We start from the raw sequence: 21,347 nt of genomic DNA on the forward strand, positions 1-21,347 counted from the left end.
TACAGTTTGTCCCAATGGAAGCATGCAGAAGTTAATTTAATCTAGCTAGCTATATATATATATATATATGAAGTTAGCTAAAAATGATATTTATTGAACTATATGGTCATTTAGGTTTTAAACTAAGTGATGATAAAGGGTGGATTTAAAGTCTATGCCTTATAATTAAGTGAAATGATGATCATTGCTGACACTAACACAGTATTTTTGTTTAGTAGTACTTGCAGCATATATGCTTGTATGGTATCCGTACATACGTGCAAGCTGGCAATATTCATATACCTTTTGTAATATATTTATATATATATCATTACACTATTATCATGTCGGTGTGTAGATAATATTTTATATCAATTATGTTACATAATCAATGTGTGGTATATATGCTTTAAAATAGCGGTATGATACTCATATATATATATATATGTTTCAGTTTTATAAATTGGTTTCTTGTAATTTGGAGAATTAAGTTTATTCTTTTATGATATGTTTTAAAATATAATTATTCTTAAATTACTTCATTACTATTTATAAATAACTCACTATTATTTATAAATTATTTATGACAATTCACAACCTATTTCATTACTGAATCGGTTTGTAACATGATTTGCATATCTCATGATAACTCTTCTTGTACGTAATATTCTAGATTCAACCCAGCTCAGTACCATTATTAATTAATTCAACTCTGTCACATGAGTAACCGTAACTGTTCATTTCGAATGGTAATTAACAAGCTGCTGCTCATCATTATAATAAATATTAATTTATATATATAATATATCGCTAATTAAATATTGATGAACGCCGACTGTCATGTTTCTCGAACAGCTAGATGATCTCAACCGTTAATTAAATGAAACTTTTATTATTATATGCACGAAAAAGAGAAAATAAAAAAGGGGCTAGCTAGTTTGGATCCCACTTGTAGCTTAATATTTAAAAACTAATATTATAGGACAGCGTATTAGATATATATTATTTGTTAAAAGAATAAATATTATTAAAAAAATGAAGGGATCAAAAGGGGTTATGTGATGCCTAAAGCTAAAGCTAGGAAAAGGAAGAAGGAAGCATTTTTAAGACATATTATAAATTATAATATAGTTTGACTCTCCCATAAAAATAAATAGATTAACGTACAAATTATATATTCAGGCCGTCTGGTTTCTTTAACTAACTGGACCTAAACCGAGTCTATAAAACAATATTGACATCAAGATATATCATGCCAAAGTGAAGAAGAACGTACGCCTCTCTTGTTAAAAGAGGTCTCTTTGACACAAGGATTAATATTAGTATCAAACGCGTAAATGCATATATGCATATATATATATATATATATATATTTCCGGCCTTATAAACTGTGTAGATTTTGCGTTATACGTAAGTGGTTACAGTTTAAAACAGTTGTAAGAGGGAAAAAAAGTTGAGTTCAATATTAACTTGAAGGATCAAAATACATATATATATGGTTCACGTCTACAAAATCATACCATCGATGAGTTTGTTTGTGAAATACCATATATAGACCGTGTCTCGTATGATATGATCATTTGATTGATGAGGACAGTTACTCTGCACAAATCTCATGCACAACAACCAGCCCCAAAACCCAACAATATGGTTAAACAACAGCCAACGATGATAATTTGGGCGTTGATATGGTGTACTTTGATGCTCATTTATGAAATAAATAATAAAGCATATAAAATGTAAATAAAGAGATAGAAATATAGATTTACTTGATTTGACATAAAAACATATATTCACAAGTTATTTGGGGCGACGTCTAGTATGTTTGGTGTTTTTATAGTCTCACGTGACGTCCTTTTAGAGGTCTGAAATTCAATGGAGAAAATAAGGTTTTTGAGAGGTTGAAAAAGTTGCATTTGCTTAAAAATCTGGGTAGGGGAGCCAATGATTTGAGGGCTCTTTGTTTATAGAGAAGTCTGGATATTGTAGAGGTCCTCACTTATTGTAGAGGTTCCTTCATTGTTTAGAGTAGATGGGTTCTACTTTTTAGAAATAGTTGAGTTGTACGTACTCTTCTCCGATCATTTTTCACCTTTTTGTATCTGAGTCAATTATTTTTAGTTTTATCTCTTTCCGTATCTTATCTCTTCTTTCATTTCATTTCCAACAACACCTACAATCAATTTCCAATTTGATCCTAATTTAAAATTACGTTATTTACAATAAATGTGTACCATACACAGCTAAATTAGGTCTATAGAATATATAAAATTTAAAATTCATTTTATACAAGTTGATGAGATAATTGTTTTTTATTAATAATATGTTTAATGCTTCAATTAACTAAATTATAAATAGTATATTTTATGACAAGTGATATTTACAGTCTTAAAATATACAATTTTTATATATATATTTTTAAAAAAATTTAAGATTCACATAAAAAATTTATTTATTTTAATAATAACTTCTACTTTTTTTTTTTTTAAAAGCAGTACGCAAAGATTGCATACTTAATATATCATTACCTATATTTTATAACTTAGCTTAGTCCTTTTTGTTTTAGCTCGCAAGTTTCTGACGCAAAAAGCCCTTTTGCCCTTTCAAATCGAAGTCGGTCCACAATGTGCTTTTATTTGGACCTTGACCCAATGCCAGCCACCCCGGTCTGTCGTATAATGAAACCCGAATCGTTCTACAAAATTATATTTCTATACAATTCTACCACAGGCGCAAAGGAAAAAAAAAAAACCGGTAAAGTTCGTATATGGGGCCGACGAGTCCCATCTGCTTGCCCATTAAGGGAATAAATACTCGATTTGAATGACACGGAATTTCGTCATGAAAAATTCTATATACTACAGTTATATTTCTATACAATTCTACCACAGGCGCAAAGGAAAAAAAAAAAACCGGTAAAGTTCGTATATGGGGCCGACGAGTCCCATCTGCTTGCCCATTAAGGGAATAAATACTCGATTTGAATGACACGGAATTTCGTCATTAATATTTATATTTATTCTTTAAAAAAATAAAAAATCATCTAAAAATGATAAAAACGTTACATTTTACACAATGAGATATGAGTGATATATAACAGTGATCTATGAGAACATGACACCCCTTTATAATCCAAGGTAAACCTGATAATTTTCTCAGCCTAAGAACCGATAGATGCACGCATACATGTTTTATATAAAAGTAATATTACATATAATTATAAAGTGCATAAATATTTTACAGTCATTTTAAAAAAGAGTGAAGATTATTATTAATAAATTAATTTTTTTTTTTAATATGAATATCATATTTACTCATTTTTTTTTTTAAAATTACTCAATACTTTCACATTCTTAGACTGCAAATATTATTTCTTTTTATACAAACATGTAGGTATATGCATTTTGTTTTTTTGTTGTTTCGACACTTTTCGCTCTTGGGATCCATCTCACTCTCTCATCCTGATCATTTTCATCCGAATTGTAATGGCACCGAAACCTCAACGTTCACATCCCTCTTTGCTTTAATTTGTATGCTAGTCTTGGAATTGATCCGCAGCATGCATGATGCCATATTTATGATAGGTTTTTTGTTTTTGTTTTTTTAAGTATGCCATATCTGTGTTAGTGAAAGGAGTGGTATTTTTCTTGAAAATATCCAGATTTATGCATCCAGGCTAAAATCAACACTGATATCAATCACATTCTAAAATACGCGGGCATGCTCCAAACTGAACTAATTAATTTTCTATCCAGATCACGATGTAGCTAGCAAACCATTATTAGCATTCTCACTTCACATTTCATGTCTAGCTTAAACCACCATGTTTCCCCACAACAGAATTCAAGGACCAGTTTCTTTTTGTATCGATTTGCAAATGTAAGAGTTTTTAAATGGACAATCATGATATAAACTACAAAGAACCACCAAGAGAAAGCTAACCATCTGCCTAGGCAAGTTGATGGGAGCATCAAGAGCCAGATAAAATCCTAGGAACTCCATGTCCTTCATACAATAATATTATTCCTTTTTCTTCCTTTTTTTTCACTTTTTTACTATTCACAACGTCTAGCTCCACTCTCCACTTGCCCAACACGGAACCAATAAGATAATTTACTGGGAGGTCGTATGTATGGCAGCTACAGTTGAGACCATGGAATCCACTCCACATGAATTATGGCCCCTGCAGATCTTGTAATAACCATTCTCTCCCCAGTTTTCTCCCCAAGAATTCTTTATGATCCAGTATGGCTTCTCCTTGAACCGGATAGGGGCATAACCAGCAGATCCGTACCCCACCAGAAGCACCCCATGATCCAAATGCTTAGAGCAGATGTACGGGCATGAAACTTTCCCAACGTACGTCTGCATGAAAACTGCATTGATGCCAACTGCAAAATGCAGGCACAGAAAAGCTTCAATTAATCTCTTGATTGGCACAAAACCATTCATTATTCACTTCATCTACTTTATTATACTTAACCCCTTGCCCCACAACGCCCTCCTTTACAAATTTAAAACGAAAGATGTGTAGTCTATTGTTATATATGTTACCTTCAGCATGCACAACTGAGGAAGAAAATAAAATAAGAATAATAAGTGGAAACGAAAGCGAACTACTAGGTTTCAAAAATAGCTAATTACTTGCAAGCGGGCCATTCTTCACCAAATTTGCAGCAATTTGATCTTCATCAATAGAAACAACGCTGAAGTTAGATACAGAAGCAGCAATTTTGTTCTTGTCAAACTTGCATGTGTCACGATCAGTCCCAGTGTAAGGATAGTCCCTCTCTCTCTCTAATCCACCAGCCTTGAGGGTGTACTCAAAAGCAGTGGTCATCAGCCCACCATTACAGCCCGAGTCGCATGCGCCATATTCTTCAGGATCACACTGCAAAAGATTACATGGATTATATATGCAAGAGCATGACGATCGTACTAATATCATTTATGCACACTCGCGCGTGAAAAGAAAGAGTCAAAGACATCAATGCAACTGCCCCTTTGCCAGGTGTCACCTGGCAAGGCATGCTGAGAAAGTCTTCTTTTTTTTTTTTTTTTTTACTTTTCCTATCCTTTAGCCAGGTTGTCGAACTCCAGAACTAATTAACATGCATAATCAATTGTTTATTTTCACAGTCGTGCCAACTGACAAGAAACTTATCGTGAGAGATGCCAGTCTCACCTGACATCTTTGAAGCCTACATAGTTGAACAAACTACATGCGAAAATTCTAAACCTCAGTTTTATCTGTTCTTCTGACCACCAGTTCCAGAAATCAACATGCTAGACACATACCAGGTGAAGAAAGCGAATCTCAAACCAATTCATGTCACAAAAATCTGAAACTTACTATTAGGATGTACTGGATTGTGAGCAAACCTATATATCGTCAAACAGGAGAAGTAAGACACCAATTTTCCAACTATCAGATTAAAGTATCAATGCTATATCTTAACAAAAATTAGATATTCAAATCTAACAATTGTATTTTCAAGCCACAATACACCCTTGATAGAATGTTCAAAAAGCACGAGAACTGAGTCAAAATCACATAAATCATCAATACCTGATAAAGAGTGAAAGAGAGCAGAAAGAGAAGTCTGAAATGAACTCAAACTGAACTTCATTCATTTAAGTTGTATTTACAATCTAAATCATAAAGCGGAAACGGAATCTGAATCAGTGGACATGGATCCTCTTACGCCGATACCATGATACAGAGTGAAAGAGAGTAGAGAGAGAAGTCTGAAATGAACTAAAACTGAACTTCATTCATTTAAGTTGTATTTACAATCTAAATCCTCTGTATTTATAACCAGAAAATAGAAGGAGGGAAGTAAAGAAGGAAGTAACAGAAATAACAGAAAGTAAACTATCTATTACATTCATCAAATGGATTTATTACACGTGTTGCAGTATATCATCTATTTATTATCTGTGATAGTACCAGTGACCTTTCCAGTGCTTTCCTGATGGCCATACTATTGGACGTACATAAATAGATAGGAAAACAGAGGCCACGATCGCATAAAACATTTAGTGTCAGAATCAGTAGTTAAAGACCAACGAAGAGTTTTACCACCATAATATATAACATCTGGAAAGAAAAGAACGGAAAGTGAGAACGTGTCAAACCTCATGGTCACAATCCACAAGCTGTTGCTCACTCAGGCTCACTAGCTCCCCAGTTTCCAAATAATGAGCTCCTTCCAATGCTCCCGTTGCACTAAACGACCAGCACGATCCACACGCACCCTAATTCCCCACATACAAAAAAATCAAAACCTAGTTTGTATTTGAATTTTTAAATAAAGAAATCAACAGTAAAAAAATATAGGTAATATTTTTTTATACCTGATCTTTGACACCCGTGACGGCGCCGTGATCACGCCAGTCAAATTCGGTGGGGAGATCGTTGGTGGGAAGGATCGGAGCATTGTGAGCGTCGGCCGGGAGCCGAAGAGGCTTCAACCCGAGGAAATTTCGGCGGAACTCCGCCGGGGTGAGATCGGAGAATTTGGTAACTCCGTGCACGGCACTGGGGTCCAGCTTCTGGTGGAGCTTGGCTCGTCGCAGGTTAGCCTTGAACACGCCAAACCTGTAGTCGTGCTCCTCCTGACTGGCATAACTCTTGCCGAACTTGGCCTTGAAGGTCGAGAAGTGACGCTCGGCGTGGAGGAGAGGGTCCTCGCCGTCCGAAACCACTTGACGGATCAGTGGATCATCGCCAGCGTCGATCTCGCCAAACGCGGAGGACAAGAGGAAGAAGCTGAAGAGAGCAGATAGAAAGAGGCGGTCCATGTGCAGAGGAATTAGCAATTTAGCACAGAGAGAGAGAGAGGGACAGAAGTGAGAGTGCGGAGAGATATTTTAGACCATATAGACTAGAGTATAGATAAAAGGGCTGGAGAATATTGCGACACGTGGTAGGATTTTATTAGTTGGCGTGCTGCAAATTAGGCCGGGAGACAAAAGGTACAAGGAAAGGAAGCATAGAGGTTTCTTTCCGACTTTCGAGACAGAAATTTGTCCCATTCTCGTTGGAGGAGCGTGCAATCTTTGTTCCTCCTTCGTTCCCCACACTTCCTCTTTCTTCTTTTTTGCAAATTTTAATTTTGTCTTGGTTTTCATATTTATTGGGTTATTTTGTTTTGCTTCTTTTATCACGTCAGATTTTGGGTTACATAGTGATTTGACTGTTTAATTGGACCGGGCTTAAGCCACACCAAAACTCCACGGGCCACGCCCACCTAATTCATCGTTTAGGTAGTTCGGCCAACCAGTAAATTCATCTCACTGGGTACATGACAACCTGATTACGTTCAAAAAATATCGTGATAGTTGTAGCACAGCTTTAAAGTATCGATTTTATAAGAAAAAAATTAAAAGAATAATAAAAATAACAAAAAAATTAAAAAAAAATATTAAATAAGTAATAAAAAATGAAAATTAATTTTAAATATAAATTTAAGTGAAGCAAAGTGATTAACAGAAAAAGTATTCAAATTTAACAAACAGTAGAACGTCGGGAATCCCTTGCACAAATCTGGTATTTTAATTATTCTTAATTCATTGGATAACTCAATTAGGAACTCAATTCCCGCAATTCTCAATCGGAATGTATAGATTTATAAACCAAACTTAAATAAAATGTAACCCTTTAAAAAAATATTCACCACTTAAAAAAAAAACGTGAATTACTACCCCTATTGATAAAATCTAATGACAACAATATACTCAAGAAGCGATATTGCAGCAAAAAACTAAATCAATGTAGATAAATAATTGATCCAAACATAATCAAAGAACTAATATATTCGATAGAAAAAGCATGATTGAATCCATAAACACAATAAATTCTATGATTATTCGGAGAAGAAAACATCAACGATGAATTGAAAATGATAAAACAAAAGAGTTTTAGCATTTGAAAATCAAATACATGAATTAAGAATAAATTAGAAATATCATCTAATATGCAAGTTCATCCCTAACCCTACTAGAGAATTTAATTACCCATAAATATACTGGACAACAAAAATCTCCAGAGAAAACTGAAGCGAACGGTGGCCATGAAAGTGATTTTCTTCTCTATTCAGATCTGCCTCTTGTGCCTCTTCCTCCCCCTCCATTTCGTGCTAATAATATACTTATATAGGGTAGGAAAGAAATCTTAATGTCTTCTTAATTTCCGCATAAAAAAATCGCCTAAATTTTAAGACTTATCTTGGCAGCCATGTACGGCCTTCAGGAGTTCGAATTTGGAAATACTTATTAGAGATAAAGTTATAGCCCTTTTAAGATAGCTTTTCAATGCATCAAGAATTGCATCAATCCGATATGTGAGTAAAAAGATACAGTCAAAAGACTAAAGTATGTTCAGACTGTCTCCTAGCGAATTTCAGACTTGGACTTCTCGTGGTTTCATTTTGTGATTTTTTTCTTTTTCTTTTCTTCCAAATTGCTCTCAAACTCCATGAATGTCCTCCTTTGAATTTGACTGGGCTTGACTTGCTCTTTTATAAACTCTGAAATTAGATATAAAAAAACTGTTTAGGAGTATCCCAACGTAAATAGAAATTCAATTTAAGAATACATATTAATTTTTATGATTTCTATTCACATTTTAGTATTTTAGTCTAATAATAGAATATATAGAGTATACTTTCGCACACTCATCACAACCAAAATCTTCAAGGGATGAGAGCATTAGCAGTGTAGCTTAAGGGGTGGTGTAAAATGGTATTTTTTACATATTATTTTTTAAAAATGTTTAATTTTTTATCTACACATTATTAATGTATATCTTTTATATTTTTTTACCTAATTTTTTATTTTACTTTTTCGTAATTTTTAATAATCTACACATCAAAATACATGAAACCTTTCAAGAGAATAGAGAGAGAGAGTTCCAGTGTGAGAAGAAAAGATGAGATGAGAGAGAAAATAACATAAATTAATCAATTGGAGGGTAAATAATCATACATATTTGGAGATTTACGGTAACATTTAAGGCAAATGCAAACTTTCAATGCTGACAATTTAAAGGGATTATTAGTCAAAGTTTAGATTGCAGAGGCATTTGACTAAGAGAATGCTATTGCTCCGAGAAAGGAAATAATACTTGTGAAATTATCGCATGTTATATAAATTTAAATTGATAATTTTTTTTACGCCCACCCAGCGGATTAACGGGGGCACAAAATGATATTTATTTACATAAAGCCAGGATGGCAAGAGCTATAACAGAAAGAAAAGGTCCCATTTTGCGATTGGTTTGAGTTCTTTTGTCCTTTGATTTTCTCCGTCTTTTTCGTTTCGCTTATTTTGTATGAACTGACGTAACATCCGAGATGACTAGAGTATAAGGGAGGTGAAAAACCATCTTCTTTAACCTCTTGGCAATTTGCAACGCAAGAATAATTGGGATGGAAAATCTTCTTCTTAGAGGAAATTCACTAGATGTCATCATGATTCTAATCACCAGATCGACTATCATTCTATCCTAACCTCAATTCCTAAATCTGAAATTTGTTTTTAGGATTGCGTTTGGATGTTGATCTTATTTGAGATGAGTTTAGTTATTTATAAATAATAATGAGTTGAGATAAGACTAATTTAATATTAGTTTATATGTGTTTAGATGTTAAAATGAGTTTATATATATTTATGATAAATTAAAAAAGGTTATGGTCTCACGTGTAAATAAATATTAAGTTAAAAAAATTAAGGGTTTTAAATGTAAAAAAGTTTTGAATTAACTGGTATTTAGTTATTTAAAAACTATATATATTATCTAGATAATGCTATATATAAGTTTAGAGTTTACAATTCTCGTATATAATCATTCGAAACAACTACGAGTCACCAAAAAAATGAATTTTTTAAGTTGATCATATATATATTTTTTTTCTAAAAAGGCTTGCACGTACTGAATTTGCACAAATTATTTAGGACAATATATTTTTCTACGGAGCATTTCTAAAGGATCGTGCATTTTACTTCCATACGTAAAACGATAAAGGAATCTTCAAAAAAATAAAAAATAAAATAAAATAAATACTCTCCAACAACTTATGCCAAGTACATTTATACTCCAATACTGAACTAATGTAGGTGGACACCATTTATCTATGCATAATATTTTTGTTGTCGTGTAAAAATGACACAATAAATTAGAACGAGAGATATAGTCATTTTTAGCTCATTATGACAATTTGGGTTTCAAAGTGTCGTATGGAGCTCTTGATAATGGTCTGGTGCGACTATATGGTATTTGTGCATACATTCATAATAATAATTAATAAATAAATGTAAAGAAAATAGATAAAGAGATACGTAGATTTAAGTAATTAGATATTAAGTCTATGACTAAGGAGTTTGGAGACTCTACTCCATTATAATATGTTTGTTTTACAGTATTTATGGATTTTCATTCTTACTATACAATAAAGATTATAGCTTTATTTTCTGGTGGAGAATCTGTCGTTAGAGTCCCTCTCATCAGGTTGAAAAAGTTGAATGACAAGTTGAAGTCCCTTAGTCATTTGTCAGAAGCCTTCTTTATTCTATACTCCGCTTACTTTATGTTACATTTTCTCTCATTTACGTCTCATTTTAACTTTTTCTCCTTACACCCCACCATTCTTCAGTTTTTGTCTCATCTTTTCTTATTCATCTCTCATTTTGTCATCTTCTTGAGGGGTCATTTGATACGCTGAGCTATTTATCTGGATCTAAGATATTTTTTTTCTTCCATTTTTTATTCTAAATCTCTCTCTCTCTCTCATCTATCTTTTCCTTTATTATTTATCTATTTTTATTTTATTTTCCTTTATTTGTTTGTTTAAATAAATTGAGAACTTTGGATAATTGGATGGTACTCTTGAGAAGTGAAAAGTTAAATAATTTTTTTTAACTATTTTAAAATAAAAAAAAGTATAGAAAATGCTCTAACGCTACTTTTTAAAGCCAATTATATCAAGATTCTAAACAGACGAGCGTGGGTTCAAAGCGCCACGTTGAAAGTTTAATTGCAAGTATATTTTTTTTTAGGAAAATGATTCTCCAACCGTAAAAAAGAATAACAATTTTGACTGATTGTATTTTATTTTATTGTTTTTATTTAATAATTAAAGAAATCATTATTAATAAATTGATATTTTTTTAAATATTCAAAATTATATAAAAAATAGTTAAAAATAAAGCAACAAAAAATAAAAAAAAGTAGATTTACACTATTTGATCATCTCTCTTAGTTTGTTTCCTCGATCCATGTAGCATTGTCCTATTTTTGACCGCATGCAATGTACCGGTGAGATAGATATTGGCATTGATATTTTAATTTTCTCATATTTATAATAGAATTTTTCTATTTACAGATTTACATTATTTATACAAAATTTTAATTTTAATTAAAATATTGTTGTAAAATAACATTGTAAAATTGTATGACCACCTTGAGCTAGAAGTCAAATGCACAGTGCATAGTGCCAGCATAGTACTGCATAGTAACTGGCATAGTAAATGGCCGACATCACACAGTGTGCATAGTGCCAGCATAGTACTGCATAGTAACTAGCATAGTAAATGGCCGACATCGCACAGTGCGCATAGTGCCAGCATAGTACTGCATAGTAACTGGCATAGTTCCCTTTGTACGCCTATATATATCGTTGAATTCTTTAAGAAATTCATAAGTTTCATAACTTCTCTGAGTTCTATCTCTCTCTCTCTCTCTCTCTCTCTCTCTCTCTCTCTCTCTCTCTCTCTCTCCTTTCGATAGTTTTATAACACGTTATCAGCACGAAAGTTCTGACAATCTTGAAGCTAATAGTCCTCTACTTCAAATCCTTGATGCTGAGATCCATCTGGATGCGATGAACCTGGGAGATACAATTAAAGAAGGAAATCAAGGGTCCCTGCAGGACCGTGCTAAGGCAATGATTTTCCTTCGGCACCATCTTCATGAAGAATTAAAAACTGAGTATTTAACGGTGAAAGATCCACTTATTTTGTGGAATGATTTAAGGGAGATATATGAACACCAGAAAACTGTAATCCTCCCAAAAGCTCGTCATGATTGGATGCACCTGAGGTTGCAAGACTTCAAGAGTGTTAGTGAGTATAACTCTGCACTCTTTAAAATTAGCTCACTATTGAAATTATGTGGTGAAAAAGTCACTAATGATGACTTGTTAGAGAAGACATATACTACTTTTCATGCCTCGAATGTGCTCCTGCAGCAGCAGTATCGAGAGCGAAAGTTCAAGAAATATTCTGAACATATATCTTGTCTTCTATTAGCTGAGTAAAATAATGAGCTTTTATTAAGAAATCACCAGTCACGTCCTATTGGTTCTATATCATTTCCTGAAGTGAATGGTATTAGATTTACATCATTCCCAGAAGCGAATGGTGCATCTTTTCAAAGAAAAAGAGGACGTGGACGTGGTAAGAAAAACTATAGAAGTGGAGGTCCTAGAAGTGACCACACTAAAAGGGATAATAATAGATATACACCGTACCACCAGAAGTGGTTCAACTCAGAGAAGGGCAAAGGTCCTCAAAACAAATTTTTAAAGAAAGATGAAGATGGATGCCATAGATGTGGTATGAATGGACATTGGGCTCGTACCTGTCGTACAGCCAAACACTTGGTTGACTTATACCAATCTTCTATAAAAGAAAAAACAAAGAAATTTGAAACAAATTTTGTTGAACCATCATATGCTTTAAATTCTATAAATGGAGAAGATATTACAAGTCTTAATATTTCTGATTTCTTTGAGGATTCTAGTGGTAGAGTTGATTATGAAAGTGTTCCTTTTTAATTAATGTATTTCCTTTATCTTATTATAAAATATTTTTATATTCTGCAATGTTTTGTAGTAATGAAAGTTTTATTTATTCTTTTATACTTGTTATAAATTATTGATGATATGATTTATCTGAGAATGGAAATGGAGCATCCCTGAAGGATCGCCCTAAATCAATAATTTTATTAAGTATCTCATATGAGTGATACTTGTACCAAAAACTCATTATGATTTATGCACCTGAAGTTGCATAATTGAAATTGTGGAAAGAATATATATTTGAATGAACGTCTCGAATGTGCTCCTGAAGTAGCAATATCGAGTATGCTCCTGAAGTAGTAATATGAAATGCAAACGTTCACAATATATTCTAAATTTGTGTCAGGTATTTCAGTGACTGAGCAAAATAATGAATTTTTGATAAGAATCATTAATCACGTCTTACTAGATCTATATCATTCCCTGAAGTGAATGATAATGAATTTATATCATTCTATTCCCTGAAGTAAAAAGAATGATGCGTTTCATTCAAAGAAACTAAGAGATTGGACGTGATAATGAATATCTTTTTGGGCCAGAAACTCGTATTGGAAAAGCAGTAAGCTTTCTCTTTGAGATGATATTATACAAATTATTGAATCAAATATTATGATGCATCAAAAGATGATATGATTCAAAATATTTGTATCTTTTCATGGTTATCTTGATCATCCAAAATCAATTATGATAAGTCGAATGATTTTCATATGGACGTCCATAAAAGAACCAGAAGATTCTTTTACTATAAAGTCTTACCACCAGAAGTGAAAAGAAAAATTTGCTTGAAGCAAATAAGATGAAATTATTCAACATTATCTTGATTATCATATGTGAACCAGAATTTCAGATGATAATTAAATTTTGGATGAAATAAGATAAAAATGTCTCATATTCTAACTGCTAAAATCCCAGCGAGGATTGAAGTCCCTGTAGGACAATTAAGAAATTCAGCAATCTAAAAACATGTATAAAGGCATGTGAGACTTATCGATACAAAAGATAGAGTATCTCAAAAGAGAAAGGCACAAATAATTTGGTGCTCCTGAAGAGGCCATACCCACAAAACAAGCAATAAAGTCCATCCAAATTCTTTGTATAAAATTCTCCTATATAAACTCTTGAAGAGTGCCTCCTGAAGAGGTTTTTCATGAAAATGTCTTCCCTTGAAGAGGGACAGGTACCTGAAAATAACGAGATCTCGAATAATGGAGAAATTATGGATAGAAATAAAATTGTTGTCGACAACGTATTTCCATATGAGATGGCAATTGACATTACCAGAAATAATGGAGAAAGTGAATCAAGAACCGTCGAAGAAGACCGACGTAAAATATTGGCCAATATTTGAAAGAAACAATTCCTGCAGAATTGATTCACTAGTAAAATATGATGCATCGGGACTTATAGTCCAAACACCTAAAGAGGTGATGCTTGTTGAATGTCAGTGGGTATTTATGGAAAAGAAATAAAAATGTGATATATAAATCACGAGTCAGTTTCTCAATTCCTGCAGAATTGATATCACTAAGTAAAATGTGATAAATATGGACTTGAAGTCCAAACACAAATGAAACAATATTGATATGATTTTAAAGTGGTTAAATCATATTAAGATTTTTATTAGCTTGAAAGTTATCGAAAGTTTGGATATGCATGATTAACTGCATATTTATATGGATCATTGGATCATGATATATATATGAAAATCCCTGAAGGATAGGAAATGTCTGAAGCTTCTAATATGAATACATCTGGAAATATGTATTCTATTAAGTTTCAAAGATCCTTATATAATCTAAAGCAATCCAAACGCAAATGAAAACAAGCTATTATTGCAGTTTATATATATGATTTAAATGTCATTGATGCTCCAGAAGAGCTCATAAAAACTGCACATATTTGAAATATAAATCTGAAACCCTTGCGGCTTCAAGGGGAAGATGGATGATGTTATTAGTCATGAAATACCATCTTTTAATACAATTAGTATTTCAGATTCATATTATGTGTTTGATATGAAATGTGCATTATTAAAGAAGAAATAAAGCACACAGAACATTTACCAAAAGATAGAAATACAAATATGAATATTTGTGAAATATTATTTTATTATCTTGAAACAAGAATTACAGAAATTTAAGGCACTTTGCCTCATTCTTCAAATGCTCTTGTTCTTCAAGAATCTGCATGGCATCCCTATCTAAAGCGGTGGGCAATCGAAAAGAAGACTTAAGCAAGGATTTTAAATTCCTATTCTCTTGCTTTATTGATTCTATCTTCATGTTGGACTCCATAAGAAGTCGCTGAAATATAGCAATATTCTCATGGAGATCGTCAACTCCACAAGTTCTGGATTGCAGTCGCTGAGAAAATGCGACAATGGATGATGAGTATCGGGTACCGAGACTCACAAGCTCATAGATAGCTTCATTATCTGCCCTACGAGTCAGATCATTATATTGCATGATAGCACCTGTGGTAGAGGCAGGAACAGCTGATGAACGAGGTGCAGAGTACCTCATATATTGGCTATGAGAAGATCGCTGAGCCATTGCAGAGTAAAAATGCAGAAAGAGATTGCAGAGTAAAAATGCAGTATGATTACAGAAAAGTGAAGAAGATGAGATGTGAATGAAAATGAGCTGAATATCTCTTTTATAGAGAAAATTATAATACAACATCTCTCGTGAAGCAAGAGAAAAGAGACGAAATATAGCTTCATAGCTCTGCGGCGCTTGACAGCACGTCTGACAGCTGCGATGCCTGACAGCACGCCTGACACCTATAGAGGAGTTGAAAATCCGCGGTGCTTGTCTGATCTTAAAAGGCTGGCCACCGTTTTTATTAAAAAATGAGGTTAGCGGTTTAATGTTGATGAATTCTCCACTAACTGTGTTATTTACAAGAACTCCAGAAGAGTACAACTCCAGAAGAGTAGTGATGAGCAGAAAGATCCAGTTGTGATTATTTTATCAACATGGATCAAGTTCACAGTTAGTTGGATGTACAGATGCGAGTTATCTTTCAGATACACACAAGAAGATCATTGCAATTCATGAGAAGAAAGTTGAAATTGATATCAAGAAGGTACGGTCAAGTGATAATCTGGCAGATTTATTCACAAAAGCATTACCAACTACAACATTTAAGAAGATTGTACAGAACGTTGGAATGCGGAGACTTGAAGACCTTTTATCATGCACTTTTCAGGGGGAGTAACGTCTTGAAGACTTATGCTGATTGTACTCTTTTTCCTTCGCTAAGGTTTTATCCCACTGGGTTTTCCTTCGCAAGGTTTTAATGAGGCAATCTTAAAGCATTTTACGGTACACATGAATATTGTACTCTTTTTCCTTCGCCATTGGTTTTTTCCCACAGGATTTTTCCTTGGCAAGGTTTTAACGAGACATATTCATTATACGTGGTCATCCAAAGGGGGAGTGTTGTAAAATAACATTGTAAAATTGTATGACCACCTTGAGCTAGAAGTCAAATGCACAGTGCATAGTGCCAGCATAGTACTGCATAGTAACTGGTATAGTAAATGGCCGACATCACACAGTGTGCATAGTGCCAGCATAGTACTGCATAGTAACTAGCATAGTAAATGGTCGACATCGCACAGTGCGCATAGTGCCAGCATAGTACTGCATAGTAACTGGCATAGTTCCCTTTGTACGCCTATATATATCGTTGAATTCTTTAAGAAATTCATAAGTTTCATAACTTCTCTGAGTTCTATCTCTCTCTCTCTCTCTCCTTTCGATAGTTTTATAACAAATATTAAATTTTATCATATTAATACGAAACCACTTTATTTAAATTTAAAAAACATTTTATCTTATCTCATCATTATAATTTTTTAAATTCTCATTTAAAATATAATAAATAATTTAATTTTTTTAAATTTTAATTTAACTTATTTAATCTTAATAATATTTTATTTAATTTTTATCTTTTATCTGAAATTATTTTATCTTATCTTATTTAATTGCTTGGCTAGTTGGATATGCTTGCTTATTGAACCCGGTTCGTTCGGGCCCGGTCCGGCCATAGATATTCTAGACACGCACCACCGTCCCCGGGAAGAAACACCAAGAGAGAAGACTAGGAACCGGAGAGAAAAGTTAATACCCACCATAGAGCTGCGACTTCGAGAGAGATGGATGAAGAACATGGTAATAGCATCGGTAGTAGCAGTAGTAATTTGGAGACTGCGAAGGCGGAGAGATCAGTTTGGCTGATGAAGTGCCCGGTTGCGGTGGCCAAGTCCTGGAAGAGTCATCCCCAATCTGATCCTCACCCTCTCGCCAAGGTCGTCCTCTCCCTCGATCCTCTTCACCCCGACGGCTCTTCTTCCCTCCAGGTGGCAACCTGCTTCTCTCTCTCTCTCTCTCTCTCTCTCTCTCTCTCTCTCTCTCTCTCTCTCTCTCATCACATTCTTTTTTATCAGCTCCCTAAGTATTCTAGGAAAACTCTTGGGGCGAAGATTTAATTTCATGCTATTCAATTGATTTTCGTTGACTTTTTCACCAACTCGGAAATTAGGTTAGTTCAATGGATCTTTTTAGTGTTTAATGTGAGCTTCTTCGCATCCCTCTTACACTAACCAGGAAAATCACAGTTTATTGAACTTTCGAACTGGATTTGGCTTTGATCAGCTGATTGTTAGTGGTTCGTATTAAATTGGCCCATTTCAAATTTCAATTGGAGGGTGCTTTTAAATTTGCTGCATTGTTGGTCTGTGATCTTTGTTTTGTCGCACTTTATTTCCATTTTCAACGTCATACTCTGCGAAGCTTTAATTTGGAAGGAATAATGTTGTGAATAGTAGGCTGGGTGTGACAATTTAATAGGCAGAGTGAAAGGAGTCCTTATCTAGGCATATATTACAGAGTATAGCGTTAAATTATATCAGTATGAGAAGTTAAAACTATTGTCTGTACTCAGTTACAACAATATTCCATGAAGCTTGTGTATTCATTCTATTAACCTCACATTGGAGGTATTGTGTGGGCATATGGAATCTTGTTCATAAGATGCTTTAATGGACACTTTCCCGACTCCGTTTGCCATTCTGGTGCACATCTGGTTTTGCGCTATTAATTGAACGGTGTCTTTTGGTGTACTATTCATTTTTTTAATTGGCAGTTCATTAAATTATCTAGTTTGTTCCGCTACCCCTTGGTGCTAGATCCTGACGACTGTGAAGTGGGGAGCATAAGCACTGAAATAATCCCTTAAGGGCAGCAATATTTATCTTTCCATTGTTTTCCCTCTTTTCATAATTGAAGCGGCCACTTCATTTTTCCCTTAAAATTTTACCTTTATATACAGAGGTGGCTACGAGTTGTTAAGGTCACTGCCCTTAAAGGGTTTATTTATCTAGCTGCATATTTGCTTTAAGGATACACACACCTTGTCAACATATTTGGAGGACAAACTTCCTGACACTTTTTGAATTGTTAACCAGTTCACAATGGAGATGGCAAACACTGAGGCTGGGAGTGTTCCAAAAAGTTATTCTTTGAATATGTTTAAGGATTTTGTTCCTATGTCTGTCTTTTCGGAGACAAATCAAGGTGATTTCCTGAAGTGTTTAACTTTATATGTTTCATTCAATGGATGCATAAATATTGATTGTTTTTTAAGCACATGGCAGTTGTGGTGGTCACGTGTTGTTGAAATGATTTTAGTGATGATTAATCTAGAAGGTTGGAGAATTTCACAGCTGTTTTTTAGATGTTGATGGAATTTTTACTTCCTGACCTTGATGGGTATGGCATACACAACTGACCCCACAATTGAAGTTCATTAGGTGGAGTTTTTAATAAATTACACAACCAGTAATTATTCAATTAGGTAGCTAAAATGGATTCCACATAAATTTAGTATGACTACTTCTTGCTGTTGTCCCCTCTATAATGTAAAGTAAGGCACATTTTGTTAACTATTGCATTTGTAGGTAAGGTCGCGATGGAGGGAAAGGTTGAGCATAAGTTTGACATGAAGCCCCATGGTGAAAACATTGAAGAGTATGGAAAATTGTGCCGTGAAAGGACAAGCAAGTCCATGATAAAGAGTAGACAAATACAGGTAGGACATTTGACTGTCGCTTTTTGGCAGTGTAGTTCTTGTTTTGAATGATCCTAATTGGTTCCCACTTCTTCCAATTGTCCTTGATTTCTTTGAAAGGTTATTGACAATGATCGTGGAATACATATGAGGCCCATGCCTGGAATGGTTGGCTTGATTTCATCCACTTCCAAGGTATTAACTATTTTATTTGTTTTCATATTAACAAAATAATATCTATGGGTTATATAGTGTGTTGTTTTTTTAGGCTGAACTCTTTCTGTCCTGTTATTACTATGTTAATGTTTCCAGCTGAAAGGGAAATAATTTATCCATATCAATGGCACCAGCCCACACCCCCCCTCTTTAAAAAAAAAAAAAAAAACCCTTCGGTGCATCCTGTTGGGCCCAATTTGTGTCGGCAGTTGGCCCTGGCCTGTGCATGTTTTGACAAAGGAACTTGGCTAAGGTGAGGGGCATCAAGCTGGGATAGAAGAGCTGTGTCAATCTGGAGTCAAGTTTACCTTGTATTCTAACATTTAATTTTTGTCTAATTGGTTGATATATGCTGTAGTCTTATCGGGTATTCTGTCTAGTGGGCTGTGCTCGTGCCATTGCATTTGTTAATAAGCTTGCTCATTTACCAGAATAAAACCAGACGACATAAATATGTTTTTCTGTACTTATCAAAAGAATTACTTTTTGTCTACCTCAGTAGATGACCGCTTGTACACATGCATGCATCCATGCAAAGCATATGTTCAATAGCCCACGTGAGCACACTACATGCACACTTGTTTATACTTTCTAAAATTGTAAATATGGTCCTTTCCCTAATGTAGGTACAGGTTTCATTTTTGGAAGAACATTTACGTAAGTTTCCTTGTTATCTGTGGCAGGATAAGAAGAAAACTGTACCAGTTAAGCAATCGGATGTGAAAAGAACTAGAAGGGATCGTGGGGAACTGGAGGATATAATGTTCAAACTATTTGAAAGACAACCAAATTGGGCCTTAAAGCAGCTTGTCCAAGAGACTGATCAACCTGCCGTATGTATTTTGGTTATTTTACTTGTTTATGATTTTGCTTCGTGGCTATAAATAGCTCTCTTATGAGTCTAATGCATGTCTAGAATGAAATGCTTTACTATTTGTTTTAATTGAAGGATACAAGAAAATACTGACTGAATGATTTGTTAATTGCTCGCAAAGGTGTAATATTGCCATAAAAATATTGAGTCGCCTAATTCCTGTGAACTCAGTAATGGTTATGATTATTAGCTCATTTTTTTGAAGTTACATAACACATTACAGCCAGTGTTCTGAGTGATGGCTATGTTGTGTCCTTTATTTTATTGTTAATATTACTTTGACTTGGTATTCAACTGTCAGAATGTTGGTTTCTTTGCAGCAATTCTTGAAGGAGATACTCAACGAGCTGTGTGTGTACAATAAAAGGGGAACTAACCAAGGAACCTACGAGCTTAAGCCAGAATACAAGAAAGTTGTTGAAGATACAACTGCTGAATAATAGAGCACTTCTCGGGCTGTTAGCGAACCTTTTTTCTATTTAAGCAGGAAAGGAGTAGACTCACAAAGTTCAAATAAATTCACAAGTTATGCAGGGTTGCTGCACAAGACGCCACCGAGAGGCGAGAAGGTATCAAGCAAAGACAACATGGAGCAACCTATTTGTTCCTCTTTGATATTTCGTTCTCTGAAATTCGCAGATGCAGTTTGTACAGAGTCTTAGTTTTAACTCGGGCCAAGAGTTATACAAAAATATTTTGTTCCGCAAACTTAATTCCTCAATGACCCATTATCTTGCATGTAGTATCAACGCTTACTGGTTGGACTTTTAGAGTTCCACCAACTACAAGGCAGTCGAATTTTGTGCTCTAATGTTTTGCTAAATTCTTATTGTCTCATTTTGAGATGTACATGTGATGCGTGTAAATGGGATTCAGATCTCCTAAAAGTTCATATCAGAACTTAGGGTCTAAAGTGAAAGAGAGAAGATATGAAGTGAATTTTACATTATTTATTAAGCATTTAATAAGGTTTGAAAAATTCATTCAGAACTATAGTTTATTTAATTTTAATGCGACTCTCATTATATCCATTTGTGGACAACGCATACATTATTGCGTCGTATCTTTTAACCAGGAAAAAAAAAAACTATGAAACGAAAGTTAGCTTGTGGGTGCAATTTCGTAGCTTAAGTGGGCCATTAGATCATGGGCTTGAGCTATGAATAGGCAAGTCAACGCGCTAAAGGGCTCGATTACGTTCTGAAAGGCCTGTCTTACCTTGGAGTCTACGGAATGACAAACACCCACGCGATCAGGACCAGTAACATGGGATTCGGATTTACGCAGACGATTAAGCTGTTCTTTTCCGAATTAAAGAAATGTCAATTATGAAGTGGTATGTC

The 21,347-nt window shown here is 34.2% G+C and overlaps 2 protein-coding genes across 2 annotated transcripts; one reads left to right on the top strand and one right to left on the bottom strand.

Annotated features, from left to right (window-relative positions):
* Window positions 1-3,743: 3,743 nt before the first annotated feature.
* Window positions 3,744-6,853, bottom strand: LOC122316636 (cysteine protease RD19A-like). The gene is made up of 4 exons (XM_043133317.1): window positions 6,337-6,853; window positions 6,118-6,237; window positions 4,624-4,870; window positions 3,744-4,370 (listed from the first exon to the last, which is right to left on the bottom strand). The coding sequence occupies exons 1-4, from the start codon at window positions 6,781-6,783 to the stop codon at window positions 4,093-4,095; spliced, it is 1,092 nt and encodes a 363-aa protein (XP_042989251.1). The 5' UTR covers window positions 6,784-6,853; the 3' UTR covers window positions 3,744-4,092.
* Window positions 6,854-16,916: 10,063 nt separating this feature from the next.
* Window positions 16,917-20,815, top strand: LOC122314696 (transcription initiation factor IIF subunit beta-like). The gene is made up of 6 exons (XM_043130227.1): window positions 16,917-17,205; window positions 18,313-18,421; window positions 18,805-18,935; window positions 19,035-19,109; window positions 19,814-19,963; window positions 20,325-20,815. The coding sequence occupies exons 1-6, from the start codon at window positions 17,002-17,004 to the stop codon at window positions 20,442-20,444; spliced, it is 789 nt and encodes a 262-aa protein (XP_042986161.1). The 5' UTR covers window positions 16,917-17,001; the 3' UTR covers window positions 20,445-20,815.
* Window positions 20,816-21,347: the final 532 nt, after the last annotated feature.

The sequence above is a fragment of the Carya illinoinensis genome, chromosome 7, assembly GCF_018687715.1.
Source record: "Carya illinoinensis cultivar Pawnee chromosome 7, C.illinoinensisPawnee_v1, whole genome shotgun sequence".
Lineage (NCBI taxonomy): Eukaryota > Viridiplantae > Streptophyta > Magnoliopsida > Fagales > Juglandaceae > Carya > Carya illinoinensis.